Source organism: Boleophthalmus pectinirostris, unplaced genomic scaffold (assembly GCF_026225935.1).
Source record: "Boleophthalmus pectinirostris isolate CB_2022bp ecotype Guang Dong unplaced genomic scaffold, ASM2622593v1 HiC_scaffold_3, whole genome shotgun sequence".
Taxonomy (NCBI): Eukaryota; Metazoa; Chordata; class Actinopteri; order Gobiiformes; family Gobiidae; genus Boleophthalmus; species Boleophthalmus pectinirostris.
The window spans coordinates 21,124,762-21,139,963 of record NW_026571299.1 but is presented as its reverse complement, the minus strand read 5'-3'; the positions used below and the strand labels follow the sequence as shown (position 1 = coordinate 21,139,963).

Genomic DNA, 15,202 nt, shown 5'->3' with positions numbered 1-15,202 from the left:
CTCTGGACATTTCCGTCTATGCAACTACTACTTATGCTACAACAATTCTGTCACTACTTAAAACTAAACTAACTACTAAAGAATAGATTCTGTACTGATACCACAATGATAATAAAAAACACTTTTTCTTTAAACAATATACTGTGATTTTCCACATTAAATGGTAGCACTTTCTTTTCTATTCCATGTGTGTTATATGTGTTTAATGGTCAGTGGGGCAGTAGGTTCATGTTGGTCCATGTGTGTATACTAGTCTATCTGCTCTTCAGCTCAACATCATTCTACAGATATTCAGGAAAGCTTCACATTTTAGTATTAGTAGAATTATTGAATATCTAGTTTCAATATTAGTTTTAGTATCAATTAGTATCTGATGGTCGATACTTTTGACAATCCCTAACTTGTAGTACTACTTAGAAGCAGTAGGACGTGTAGATTTGTTGTACATTGTCAAAGTTTTCATGTTTTGTGCCATGTTGCCTGTGCGAGTGAACACTCTACAGCTGTACAAAGAACTTTAATGTACAGTTTTATTTGTAGGCTGAACAAATGGGACAATGAAATGATAATGTCACTCACACATATGAGTAATAAGATCCATCAGTCCAATATGTGGAGACACTGAGATTGGTCTTTTAAAAACATAAATGTTTATTGTTTTGTATAGTCATTGTCCTTGTCTGTTGGAATAAAGATGAACTGAACTGATATCTTCTTTCTGGTGGTTCCCCAGTGCAGAAGTCACTCATCCAGCCCTGCTGGAGTGATTCAGCTCTGAGGCATTTCTCTGCAGCTTTGGTTAAACATATGGAACCACAAGTGTTTGGAAAGCTCTACAGTTGTCATGGAAACAAATAACAGGAAGTACAAAAACAACGAGAAGAACTTATCCCTTGACAAACACTCTACGTGTATATTTATGACTTTAGAAAACCCTCCGTGAGACCACCCCCCCGGACAGGTTTGTCACCAGTGTATTTTGAAGTCTGATAAGATAAAGGTGAAGCTGTGTGATTCCTCTGGCGACCAGGAGATGGAGATGTGGCATTTGTTGTCTTCAAACTTCTTTACCTTATATTTTTATTAGTGTTTATTTACCTGAGCTGAATTTTGCTTCATATTAGTTTTGAATAATAATAATAAAAAAAACCTCTTGGCAAACGTTCACACATCTGGTAAATGTGCAAAGTCTCAAGGAAGATAGAAATAAACATGGGAGGAAATGCATGTGGTTTGAAGCACAACGAAGAAACTGAGTTTAAAATGTTGTGTTGAATGCCACTGATGAAAGTCTTTGTTTATGAGATGAATACTGACCACAAGTGAATACAATGTTTTAATAATACATTTGTCTTATAGATTTAGAATTGAATGTGGTATTTGTATCATTGCTTGGAAATGCTACAACAATACAGTTCCTCTTTTACATTTGAGCTCTAAAAGGCTCAAGTATTCTGAAATATTACTAATTCCTGAGCTGTTCCTGTGAAAGTACATGTTACAATCATCAGTTACAGACAGTGTGTGGGGCGCATGGTCCTGAATCATCATCCTTCCATGACTCATCTCTTACGTTGGCTCATTGGGTGTAATGTGTTCCAGATTTACGGCTCTGCCCAGTGCACAGGTCACACTTCGGGTCACAGCGAAATGTTTCATCTCCTGGACATTTTCTCTGCAGCGTGTCATGTCCAGAACTGGCCCCAAAACATCTGACACCAGCACTTCAAACGGGCTGCAACCGTGTGACGCCCAACTAAGGAAACTCTGAACATGCATAGATGTAGATGATGTATTCTTACACACTCTGGGACCTCTGGCATCACAGTGACCAGACACTGATCAAACCTTCTTTTTTCTTACGAGACAAACCAGGGCTGAACTACATTACATTACATCTACACTATGATTTTGGTTTAAAGCATATTGCAGTGGCTTTAAAGGTGCACTAGGTAACTTTTCTGGAGGAGGCTACACCACCGGCCTCCATGAAGATGATACTGCTTTGCATAGAATGTTCCACTGTATGGCATTAAATGTTTCTCTCTTACAGTTATTCAGTTCCAGCAGTTTTTATTGCTCAAAAATTCCTTGACTAACAAACATTCCTACGAGCGGGTTTGCATCTCCACAGATCTGACATCTGACATCTCCACGGATACATGGATACAAGATACATGCTGTAATACAGAACATTCCAGGTAAAACAATAAATCTCCATGAAGACAACCGACTCTGCACTAGAACAGCTAGAGCGCAACTTTAATTTTGCAGCTTTTTTCTTTTCCATGTGACAAAATACACACAATTAGTATTAGTGTAACCACTGTGCCTAATATATTGAAGAGTGCAAGATTGCAGAACAACTTTTCAACCACTGGGGGGCAACGTGCACCCAGTCCCAGAGCCACTAAAGATCTCCAAAGATGACCGGCTCCACATTAATCTGTTAGAAAGGCCTCATGGAGGGACACGTGCTAGAGCCTGTCCTGGTATCAGAACGGGGCTAATGCAGGACGCACTTTTACAGCCCATCACACAGATAGGACGCTGGGCTTGGTGAGACTCGCCTTATGACAAAGTTCAGTTTTCAAAGAACGCTTTTGTCTTTAAACTTGACCACAAATTCAAATGATAATCACATTTAAAATGGCTGTGTTTCATACACACTGTTCCATTCTCTGCATCCTCTGCTCTTCTGACCCTCTTCTCCTCTGACCCTCTTCTCCTCTGACCCTCTGCTCCTCTGACTCCTCTCTCTCTGCTCCTCTGACCTCTGCTCTCTGACTGACCTCTGCTCCTCTGACTCCTCTCTCTCTCTCTCCTCTGACCCTCTGCTCCTCTGACTCCTCTGCTCCTCTGACCCTCTCTGCTCCTCTGACTCCTCTGCTCTCTCCTCTGACCCTCTTTCCTCTGCTCCTCTGACCTCTCTGCTCCTCTGACCCTCTTCTCTGCTCCTCTGACTCTCTGCTCCTCTGACCCTCTTCTCTGCTCCTCTGACCCTCTCCACTGCTCTTCTGACCCTCTGCTCCTCTGACACTCTCCTCTGCATTCTTTGCTTCATCTGACCCTTTCATTGAGAAGCACAAAAAACAAATAGGTTCATTAACTTTAACTTTATCTGTCCATCCATCCATTTTCGTCCGCTTATCTAGGGGCCGTGTCACGGGGGCAGCAGCCTAAGCAGGGGCTCCCAGACTTCCTTCACCCCAGACACATCCTCCAGCTCTTCCGAGGGGACCCTGAGGTGTTGCCAGGCCAGCCGAGTGACATAGTCCATCCAGCGTGTCCTGGGTCTGAAATTTATTTATCTTGAATTTATTCAATTACAAGAGCTGTGGTATCCTTAACAGAGGGAGATGAATTCTCTGCATTAGACACATCCTTCAGCCCAGTGCCACTGGGTCACCCATCACAAGGAGTGGGCGGCTGCAGTGCTGCGCTCAGGGACCCATCTCCAGTTGTTGAGCTAGGTTGCCGTACCTACTGTGCAAATGATGGAGGACAGTGTAACCCAGGGGTGGGCAATTCTGTTTTTTCCTTGGGGCCACATGAAAAACAGAAAATATTAAATATTTAAAGCCATACGGTGGAACATTACAGGCAAAACAAAACGATTTTCAACCACACAAGTGGGTGGTGGACCCTACACCAGAAAAGCTACTTGGTGCACCTTTAACACTTTTCTTTCATGAAATGTAAATCTAGGACATGATTTACACTGATGTAATCCATGGAGAATCCCATTCACGATCCTGGAATAAAGCCAGCTCCTTATATAGTCCTGTGTCTTGGCTCCTCACCCCCGCTCAAACTCACTCTAACACTCGGGAGGTTGTGAAATACTTGACTTTCGTTGCTAATTGTGATGCTCTCCGCCCTCCTCAGCACATTCCCCACCTCCACAGTAATATCACATCTGTGCACAAACCAGCGCCGCGCCGGGCTCCCGAGGGACTCCAGGTCAGCACGGGACCCCCACACTCCTCTCAGGTTTGGTCATGCCCCCCCCCCCCAAAAAAAAATCTACTTTTTCTTGATAGAAGAGAAAAAACAAACTTGTTGAAAGTGTGATGACAGACAGAGATTGTCCTAGAGGATGATGTCATGAAACCAGAGAAGTTTGACTAAACTTAGCTCAGAATGTAAAACAATTTGATGGATTATTTCTTGTAAAAATGTTTTAGGTAGTCTCTTACTCTGACTCTTTCACACAGCACTGGAATTTCCCTCTGGATGAATAAAGTATCTATATATCTATCTAAATCGTGTTATCGTTCTGTTGTCTCTTTTGGCGCAGCAGTCTGTCTGGTTTGTAGTATGTAATAATGCACCCACCACACCTCAGTCTGAAGTCATCAGGTTCAAGAGTAATGCAAAAATGTAAACTGGAACACAGAAGATTGGCCTTTGACTACCTGCAGAGTCTGGCCTTCTTGGACAACACTTCATTTTCCACACTATTATAATTACTATAATTCCAGCCAACCTATTTTCTGCCCAGATGTAGCACCAGGCTACCAACACTAGAACAAAGCACTAATTCTTTATTATGCTGAGCTGAATTAGTGATGCACTAGTCCTGTCATGATACTAAAATATCAGTCTTGATTCTGATACTGAGGAATTCCCCCAATTCTTGATATCGAGATGAAGATAAAGTCTCCTTTTTAGTAACAGAATGTTGTTTTCATATACAAAATAATAGTACTTTCTTTATGTTGCCTGAGCTCTTATATTTGTTCTGATAAAGCTCAAAATTACTCTATAAATTCGTGTCCCTGTTAATGTGATTTTTTTTTTTGCAGTATCAATACCTGCTCAGATGAGTATATTAGTAGTTTCGATATTAGTCTTAGTATCAATTAGTATTTGATTGTCACTACCCTATTGTACTTTTGTTGTACTTTTGTTTTTTTGTACTTTTATTGTACTTTTGTTGTTGTACATCATTTCCTGAACCATGACATACTGTTTTAAAGCACAGGTCTGGGTTCTTTTTCGTTGTGAAATAGAGGCAATGTCTTGGTTGGGATCAGAGCACTTCTAGTTTTGTTGGGTTCAGTATTTCTGATTGAGTAACATTAGGATTGAGAAAGTGTGGAACACGCGAGTGTCTAGAGGATGATGTCATGAAATGACCAAATGTGGAGCGGTGAGGGTAAGACTGACTCCAGGTTTAACACAGAAACCCCTTTGTGAAAAATGACATCACTGTTATGAGATCAACCGAGCAACAGCAATACACACGATCAACACAAAGACTCTGCTTTTACTCACCTGGTGTTACTGGGGGTGGTGAGTACCTCTGCAGCGTCCAGAGAGGCAGCCCACTAAAACAAATGGACAGATTAGAACAGGATTTGGTCAAAATGGGTGTTTTTTTGTTTTTGTTTTTTTAACTCTATTATAACCAGGAGTGGTAACAGAAGCTGTGGTAGTAGATATTGTAGAGGAAACAGAAATAGAAGGTTGTCAAATGTATTGAAATTCAATACTGAAAAAAGTCACATTAACAGGACAGAACAGCTTTAGAATGATGTGTGTGTATGTATATACATATACTGCGCAGAACTCTCAGGCTCCCAGGCCTCTGGTAGAGGACCCGAGCTGAATGAGGGTGAGAGACCAACCACCGTGGAAGGTGAGAAACACTTTTTTTATATATAATATATATATATATATATATATATATATATATATATATATATATATATATATATATATATATATATATATATATATATATATATATATATATATATACAGTATGTTTGCTGTTCCCACTTTTCTGGACTGAGATGTCCATTGTTTTTCCTGGTATCTGCTGTAGCCTCTTCCAGTTTGAGGGTTACAGCCCCTAGTGCTGCAATTACCACAGACACCACTGATGCGTTCACTTTCCAGGCTCTCTCCAGCTCCTCCTTGAGCCCCTGGTATTTCTCTAGTTTCTCATGTTCCTTTCTCCTGATATTACCATGTCTTGGTATTGTGATGTCCACCACCACAGCTCTGCTCTGTTTCTTATCCACCAACACTATGTCTGGTTGGTCCATCACCATTCTGTCAGTCTGTATCTGTAAGTCCCACAGGATCTTGGCTGAGTCGTTCTCCACAACCTTTGGAGGTGTTTCTCACCTTGGTCCTGGTGTCTCGAGCCCGTACTCTGCACAGATGTTTCTGTACACTATGCCCACCACTTGGTTATGTCGCTCCATGTTTGCTTTCCCTGCAGCATCTTACACCCTGCAGTTATGTGCTGGACTGTCTCAGGAGCCTCTTTGCACAGTCTACACCGTGGGTCTTGTCTGGTGTGGTAGATCTGGGCCTCTATCGCTCGAGTGCTCAGGTCCTGTTCCTGACCAGCCAGGATGAGCCTCTGTGTGTCCTTCAGACCAGCCCTCTCAAACCATTGGTAGGATTTCTTGATATCAGCCACTTCAGTTCTGTTCCGGTAGTTCGCCCCTAGGGGCTTGTCCTGCCATGATGGTCCCTCCAGCACCTCTTCCTCTGACATTCTCTGAGCACCTCATTACTGTCAACTCCATCAGACACACATCAAAAACACATCAAATTAGATTTATTTCAATCCAACTACAATTTGAACTTTTAACCTTTATTACAACATTCATTATTTATCACTGTATCCAAGTAAAGTATATCTGGAAACATAAAAAATAGTTTTACACTTCAATGAACATTTGAATTTCATAATGTCTAAATTTTTTTGTATTTTAATGTTACAAAAGTCATTTTTGTAAGTAATACACACACATTAGGTTACATATATTAATATCCATTACCACTTAATCCAAACTGAATGGCCAAATTCAAGTTTCTTTAAAACTGGACAAAAACACCCTCCAAATGCACCGATCTGATGGAGTTGACAAAATGTGTGGAATCTGAAAACTGAACAAATATAACTGAATTCAGGTATAAACAGATCCTACCACCAAACTCATTATAGGAGATGAAGGTCCACTCTCCTCCTCCTCGACCCCCTGTCTCTCAATCTGCATCCATCTGTTATCCTCCTCTACCTTTCCACTGTTTCCATCTCCTTTTTGTCCCTCTCTTCGGCCCCTCCATGAGTTTTTTATTCTCAGTATCAGTGATATCAGTGATTTTTACATATTTTACTTGACAATTAGATCCTTTGAAACACTTGTGTCACAACATGATTGGGCTGTAGCAGGTTCATAAAATAAGTGTCAGCTGTCAGGCCAACTTCAAGAGGTGAAAAATGTAAAAAAAAACAAAAAAAACAAAAACAAATTATGATACATTTTTGATAAGAAAACTGGGGATGAAACATTTAATTATTTACTATGTTAATCAATTGTCAACTCCATCACATATTCAACTCATCATTATAAATGATATAATTTAGGCTGTATTTAAGTATATAATATCTCTGCTCTGTTATTAATATCTAACTTAAACTGAATGGTACTTTAACCCTTTTGTCACTTCACAAATAATATGTTATTCGCACATAAAGAGACCAGCTGGATTTGTCAACTCCGTCAGAGACTGGACAACTCTGTCAAAACTGAAATCTGAGTTGACAACTGACAGAGTTATGGTGAGCAGAAAATTCAGTTTGTTGACTGGACAAAAGTTAATTTGGTTGAAGACGTCATCGCAGCTCATTAGCAGAAAAATTAATGGCCATAATGGAGCTTCCACACCTCTGGACCTGACCTGGATACACCTGTCGTTCTCTTGTTTGTTTTGATTTAGGTTTGAGGATGGAGTTGTAAATAGGAGACAGATGTTGTCTGAGTCTCCATTTCTGTTTAGAGAAGGATTCTCTTTTTTAACAAAAATGGCTTCTTTCACTCCCCCCTCAAACCAATTCTTTTCTCTGGCTAAAATCTGTACCTCACTTATTATGCTAATTAGACCCCACACCCTGTACAGGTCAATAGGCCGAACTAACAAACAGAAACTGTAAACAAGTGTGTGTGTTAGTTTCAGTGTAGTTAGCTCCTCCCTGCAGACAGATAAAAGGAAGTGTCCACCAGCGTCTGACCAGAACTGAAGAAGCAGCTTGGATGAGCTGAGAAATGTCTTCAACCAAGCTAATTTTTGTCTAGTCGACAAACTGAAATTTCTCCTTGCTGTGGATTCTACCTGGACGACTGAGGGATTCTTCACACAACTGACAGAGTTGACAAAACTGCCGGTTTTGCTGAACCTGTGCAAAGGAAACAAAAAGTTGCATTGACTTGAAATTTTTCATTTACATTTATGTGAAAATCTTCCAAAAACATCAGTAATATTTTTTTTAAATAAATAGGTTCAGTATGCAGTATACACTATAGCCAATTATGATATTTTAAAAATATTTTTCTACAAAGTGCTGTGTTTTAGAGAGGACCTGTTTTTTGACTTTCAAGAGTCACAAATATATATTTGATGTTGAATACCACATTCTGTTGTCTAAAGAAAGAGTGTTTTAATTAATATTGTGGTATTGCAATCAGAGTCTGTTTCATAATATCAAAATAAAGTTTGAAATTTTATTATCGTAACAACACCAAAAAGAAGCCTACTATTGCAATTCACAACTATTTTCTTACAACTATTTGATGGCAATAATACGCGTACCACAAGAGTAGTAATAAGCTGAAGTAACTGCTCTGTTCACTGAAGTATTATTAGTTACCTGAGTTGCCACAGTGGTATAAAGAATAGTCTTAGGGTAAAGCCTAAACCAGTGACATCGCTGTGTAGGGTTTGGCAACAAGTCAATGCAGTACGAAAGGATAAAGGAAAATACTAAATGGATTTAAACAACAGATTTTCAGGAGCCTGGATCAGTCGGAGAGAGGATGGTCTTGTTTAGGTGTTTGATTTTTAGCAAAACCGTGTGACTGACTGAAACACTGTCAAGTTTAACTTGAGTAACAGAGCTTCAGAGCTTCAGCGGTGCCTCCTGTTAGCTATAACCCCTCAATGAATGTTGATGGCATTACAAGAATAGTATCAGCTTTCCTATGTGCCCTCTTTACAATTTGTTTTATTTCTCATGGTCCCCAGTGAGCTACTTTTGCAGCACAGCCCTGGGACAGACACAGACACACTTGAGCCTCTCCAACTACCACTCAGCTCTCCTCTGCACACAAATCAGACACCAGGCCTGAGATAATTCCACAGTATTACCTGGACTCAGAGTGTGAGCTCAGAGCTGGTTTAGAGAACTTCTTCCCTCTCTGTATATGGAAACAGTGGTTTGGTGAGAGAGGAGGGGGAGGAGGGACATGGGGGTCTAGGGCACACTTGAGCAAACACTAACTGCTCTGTTCACAAACCAACAAATACATCACATTTTCCACATATTATTATGGAGGGTGGGTCACTATTTGAGAGTGTTATGAAATGATAAGGATCTTTAATCCCTATATGCTCTATCTTACAATAGGCCCTATATCTGTCCCACGCAGTAGTATTGTAGTGTTTCTGTAGGAGTGCAGTATTGTAGTAGTGTTTGTGTAGGAGTACAGGGCGGGGCAGGGGCAGATTAACAGAAAAGACACCGTTTGTTTGCTCTTCGCGGCTGATAGTGCAGGAATGTCCATCAATAATGTGAATAAGAGTACATGCAGAGTACACACTGAGTACATGTATGCGTGAGTACATGTATTTTTGTGTACATCTATGTGTACATGCAAGTTTGTGTACATGCATGTGTCTGTGCATGTACAGTGCACATATATGTGCATGAGTACATGTATGTGTATGTGCACATGTATGTGCATGAGTACATGTATGTGTATGTGCACATGTATGTGCATGAGTACATGTATGTGTATGTGCACATGTATGTGCATGAGTACATGTATGTGTGTGTGTACATTTATGTGCATGAGTACATGTATGTGTGTACATTTATGTGCATGAGTACATGTATGTGTGTGTACATTTGTGTGCATTGTACATATATGTGCATGAGTACATGTATGTGCCTGAGTACATGTGTGTGTACATGTATGTGTGTGTACATTTGTGTGCGTGAGTACATGTATGTGCATGAGTACATGTGTGTGCATGTATGTGTGTGTAAACATGCATGTGCGTGAGTACATGTATGTGAGTACATGTATGTGAGTACATGTATGTGCATGAGTACATGCATGTGTGAGTACATGTACAGTATGTGTGTGAGTACATGTATGTGCATGAGTACATGTATGTGCATGAGTACATGCATGTGTGAGTACATGAGTACATGTATGTGCCTGAGTACATGTGTGTGTACATGTGTGTGTGCATGTATGTGTGTGTGAACATGCATGTGCGTGAGTACATGTATGTGAGTACATGTATGTGAGTACATGTATGTGCAGTACATGTATGTGCATGAGTACATGCATGTGTGAGTACATGTACAGTATGTGAGTACATGTATGTGAGTACATGTATGTGCATGAGTACATGCATGTGTGAGTACATGTACAGTATGTGTGTGAGTACATGTATGTGCATGAGTACATGCATGTGTGAGTACATGTACAGTATGTGTGTGAGTACATGTATGTGCATGAGTACATGCATGTGTGAGTACAAGTACAGTATGTGTGTGAGTACAAGTACAGTATGGGTACATGTATATTCACTGCTCCATAGGGGGTCATGTGTTACTCTGTGATGGCTTCTTGACTTGAGGTATGACATGTACTTTCGGAACTTCAAAACTTCGTAAGTATTTTAAGTGATTAGTACATTTTTCTAGCAGTGACAAAATATTGGCTCTGAGTCAAGTTTGGTTATGTACAGAAGGCTTTTGAACATGTTACTGTACATGAAGTGATCTGGGGTTGGGTAAGTCGCTGTCGCATAAATCTAATCTGTTGTACTGTTTTGTTTCGATCAGATACAAATATCACTTTCCTTGTAGGAATACTAAGCTCAAAGGGTCAAACAATCTCCAGTGAAATGCTCCAGACCAAACCAAGCTGAGCTCAAGATCTGGAGATGCAGCAGCTCAGAACCCCAGTGTATGAAATGTCCCTCACGAGGTATTCATTCATTTATTCATTCATTCATAAGCATAATTGTTTCAGCCCACTCCCTTTCTCTCTGTATGTTACTATATATTGTACATAATGTATCATGTAATACTGGTCAAATAAAAGTACACTGTGTTCACAATTAGACAGAACTTGCAGAAATCTTCATAACTATGAATCCAAAATGTCATGCTTGGTTTTAGATTAATGTTTTTAGCACTGTTGTACAAAATGCATGTGCATGGTGTGTGTGTGTGTGTGTGTGTGTGTTGTGTGTGTGCGCACAGACTAAACTTGTGTGTAATATGTCACATCTGTGAGAATGCAGTAAACCACAGAGCTCCAGAAAATCATAACCTGCGTTCATTATGAACAGGGTCCGACTTTGTGTGCAGTTTAAACACTCCCTCTAAAGGTGTGGAGCTCATATTGTGGGGTATGACAATTCACTGACACATTGTTTTATAAATAAAATGAGTTAATGAGTTTGGTTATTAGTTTGGCCTGAGGTTAGGGTGAGGTCAGAGGTCATGTTGGTGGATCTTTGTGATGGGTGGAGTTTGATGACCGCCTTGAGGCCAACAGTGTTCTGTAAAAGTCCAGTGAAGCGTTCTGATGCAGCGGGCGTCTTCACTCAATCACATAGTGACTCTTCTTTCAGCTGAAGTACACATTTTTTCACAAAGATGAGTCAAATCTGTGAAAGTGTAAAGTAAAACATAACTTTGTGACAACAGTCACAGTTTGACGCTCTGTCTGCATCTAATTAGAAAACAGTTTATTTACAGCAAAGTGAAGCATGAGCCCTGTAAGTCACTATATGAAGCTTTCGGATGACATTAGATTGGCTGTGCAGGGACGGTCTACCCTGACTCACTTTTCTGTGTGAAAAGAATGTTCTAAAGTTGAGCTGGTGCTCAAATGCATGTAAACAACAGTGATGTGCCAAGAGGTTTGTGTGAGCAAGGGACTAAAGCCCTGCCTCCTGTGGCCGCGGGATGCATTTTGAAAGCTCACTGCAGGCGTGGGCGGGAGTGGGACTACACAACACTGGAGCGAGCAGGTGGGATGATAAACTGCAGTCCCCTCATCCTGTACGCCGCACAGACCGTCCTACCCGTCCCGTACGTCGTGCGGACAGTCCCTCCTCCTGTACGCCGCGCGGGCTGCGTCACTAAACCAGAACTAAACCAGAACTAAACCAGGACTAAACCAGGTCTAAAACCAGGACTAAAACAGGATTTAGCCAGGTCTTAATTATGCCTCTGGACCACCCACTGCGCCTCCTCCCATACGCAGCCCAATTCTTTTCAGTTCTCCTTGTTTGATAGAGCTTAAGGTTCATATACTGCTGGACTTGCAGGTGGTAACAGGACAAAATATCGCAGATGCGGGCGGAAGCAGGACTGAAAATTACAATTCTTTGCAGGAGTGGGGCTGCACAGTGCAGGAGCAGGCAGGAGCGGGACTGAAAATTCTGTCCTGCGCAGACCTCTACAAGGGGCCATTTAATGGCACACTTTATTTCTCACCTTTTGAAAATCAGGTATGGCAGCTTTACTCTGGGCATATCTGGTAGATGTTACCTACAAGTTTAACATATTGTATCATTTCTGCAGGGTTGTAGAAAATGGGCTCCTCCTGGACACACCCAGTCTGAGAAATGGATTGAACATTTTGACATTCGACATTTAGACGAAGTACTGCTTCAAAGTGCCAGTGTGGTACTACTGGTACCAGGTAAAAAAAAAGAAAAAAAAAGAAATGCTGAAAATAAAGTTTCTGAGCAGTTTCACCACACACAAATGATAACAACTTTTGCAGTTATGACTAACTGCACGTCTGATAATAATATTCATGCAGTTTGTTGGATGCCTCAGACCAGACTTCAGAGGCTCATGTCTCGTGTTTCTACTTCTAATTCACTGCTCACTCACTGACTTAAAAACTTATAGAACAAAAACTTGAAAATTCATAGGAAAAGAACATTTTGTACAAAACTCTAAGCTACAGTTAGGGACCAGGGGTAGGCAGTGTCTTTCCACTGTTGAGGTGCTCTGTGCCAGTTTGGTCCCTTTAACAATGGGGTGATGGATCTGTGTGTGGATACGGTCAACACAAGGAAACACTGAGTAAGAGTCATGGTGCTGTGGAGACGCACTGAGCAGGCTGCAGTTTGGAACACGTCCATTCAGTGGCAGACAGCACTATCCACTTTAATGTTTTAGGTACTGGCACATACATGTCTTATATAAGCACACTCCCTGTAGTACGCTCTGTATGAAGGAAGTGCTCGCAGCTAAAGTATTAGCAGTAGCAGGAAATATGTATTACATACTGGAGTCGCAGAAGTATTAGTGGTGACAGTAGTGATAAGAACAAGCTTTATGGTGCTCTGACACCAACAGTTGCAGTAGAGTTCAAGTTGTATTCAAACAAAACAAAAAGTCAATATAATAGCAGTAGTCACTTTTGTAGCAGTCACAATAGAAATAATATTAGTCAAAGTGATTGTAACAGAAATTGTACAATCAAAGCAGTGCTAACAGAAGTAGTGCTATTAGTATTATTAGTGTTAGTAGTAGTAGTAAAGTAGTAGTATCAATACAGATAAAAGTACTGCGTGTAGTCCTGCAGCAGTACAGTACAATGCATATGTGTGTGTATGTCCTAGTGGAACTGGCACATTGTGCAGCTCTGTTATGTAATCACAGTCCTCCCTCTTTCACAAAGTCAAGTAAATCTGTAACTCAACGCATTTTCCTCCTTCATCCTCACACCATCGACCCCAACCCCTCTGTGAAAGTGGGCAGGGTCTAACCAAGCCCCCCTGCAGCCACAGCCAATCACAGTGCAGCTCAGCCTCTCCCTTGTCATTATAAAAGCTGGTGTGTTCCAGGGAGGTTCCAGCAGCCTGCCTGTTGTGTCCAGGATCCAGCTTCTCTGCTCTGTCTCTCTCCACTGGAAACATGTCTGTCCAAGCTGTGAAGAGCACGACCTTCTCCACGCGCGCTTCATCCAGGGGCCCCTCCCAGAGCTTTAGCAGCCGCTCATTCTCCGGCTATGGAGGCGGTGCCAGCAGAGTGGTCCCCAGGCAAAGCTACACAGTCAGGAGCTCGTATGGGGGTGGCATGGGCTCCGCAGCAGGTGTGGGTGGGTTTAAGGTAGTCGGGGGTTACGTCGCGGGGGGTAAGGGAGCTGCAGGTGGAGGGGCTGTGGAGTATGGTTATGTGGGCTATGGGGGGGAGATGGGGGGAGGTATGGGAGGGGGTATGATGCACGAAATGCACGCGGCACCCATCACAGCGGTCACGGTCAACAAGAGCCTCCTGGCGCCCCTCAACCTGGAGATTGACCCCACCATTCAAGCGGTCCGCACCCAGGAGAAGGAGCAGATCAAGACGCTCAACAATCGATTCGCAACTTTCATTGATAAAGTGAGTATCAAGAAAAACTGAAAACTAACTAAGAATGTGAAACTACCAGCATGTCATAATACATCTCCATAACTATGGGCAAGCGAAATGTAAAAGAACACTGTGTAACTTTTTATGCTATGGGATCTGCCATCTGTTTGTCTCCATGGCGATGGCATTGTTTTGCCAGAAATGTTTCACAGACCGGCATTAAACATTCCCATTTTGCATTTATTCAATTAGACATGTTAAAAAGCTGAAACACTTTGAAAACAACATGCGTTCTAACTGTGGGCTCGCCTCGCCATAGATCTGACCTTTAACTCGGCCTAGTGTTGCCACCTCCTTGTCTCCATGGACACAGTTCAGTTTAATGTGCAATGTAAACCATTCTAAGCAAAACACTAACATCTCCATGGAGATGCTGGCAAATGTCCAACAGGAAAGTGACTTAGTGCAGCTTTAAAATAACAGGCTGTTCAAATGAAACGAAACATTCATGTGACTCGAGGCTCAAACATCACTAAACCCACAATCACACCCACACACGTGTGAATGATGACAGGGTGTAGCAGTGCTTTGCTCAAAGGCACAGGACAGCAGTTCTAGTGGTGGTAATCGAATTGACAACCTTGTGGTTAGTGTTAGTTGGGTAACTCGTACTATCAGCAGTATTATTAAAATACCAACTAAAAAGCACAAGAACAAGTTTTTAAAGTGTGTGTCAGGAGCCTGGAGGGGGCGTGGCCATGAGCAAAACTGAAAACA

At 41.6% G+C, this 15,202-nt stretch overlaps 1 protein-coding gene across 3 annotated transcripts in view; it reads left to right on the top strand.

The window, feature by feature from the left end:
• Nucleotides 1–5,222: 5,222 nt before the first annotated feature.
• The window catches only part of LOC110165701 (keratin, type II cytoskeletal 8-like), a 22,050-nt gene continuing 12,070 nt past the window's right edge, over nt 5,223–15,202 (top strand). Inside the window, exons 1-4 of one of the 3 annotated variants that reach the window (XM_055160724.1) lie at nt 5,223–5,298; nt 10,907–11,027; nt 12,448–12,564; nt 12,638–14,455. In XM_055160724.1, coding sequence (XP_055016699.1) covers nt 13,988–14,455 — 468 coding nt within the window. In that variant the 5' untranslated portion in view covers nt 5,223–5,298; nt 10,907–11,027; nt 12,448–12,564; nt 12,638–13,987. Of the gene's footprint in view, nt 5,299–10,444; nt 11,028–12,447; nt 12,565–12,637; nt 14,456–15,202 lie in introns of those variants that run through there. The other 2 variants (XM_055160723.1, XM_055160722.1) reach the window with 2 other exon arrangements.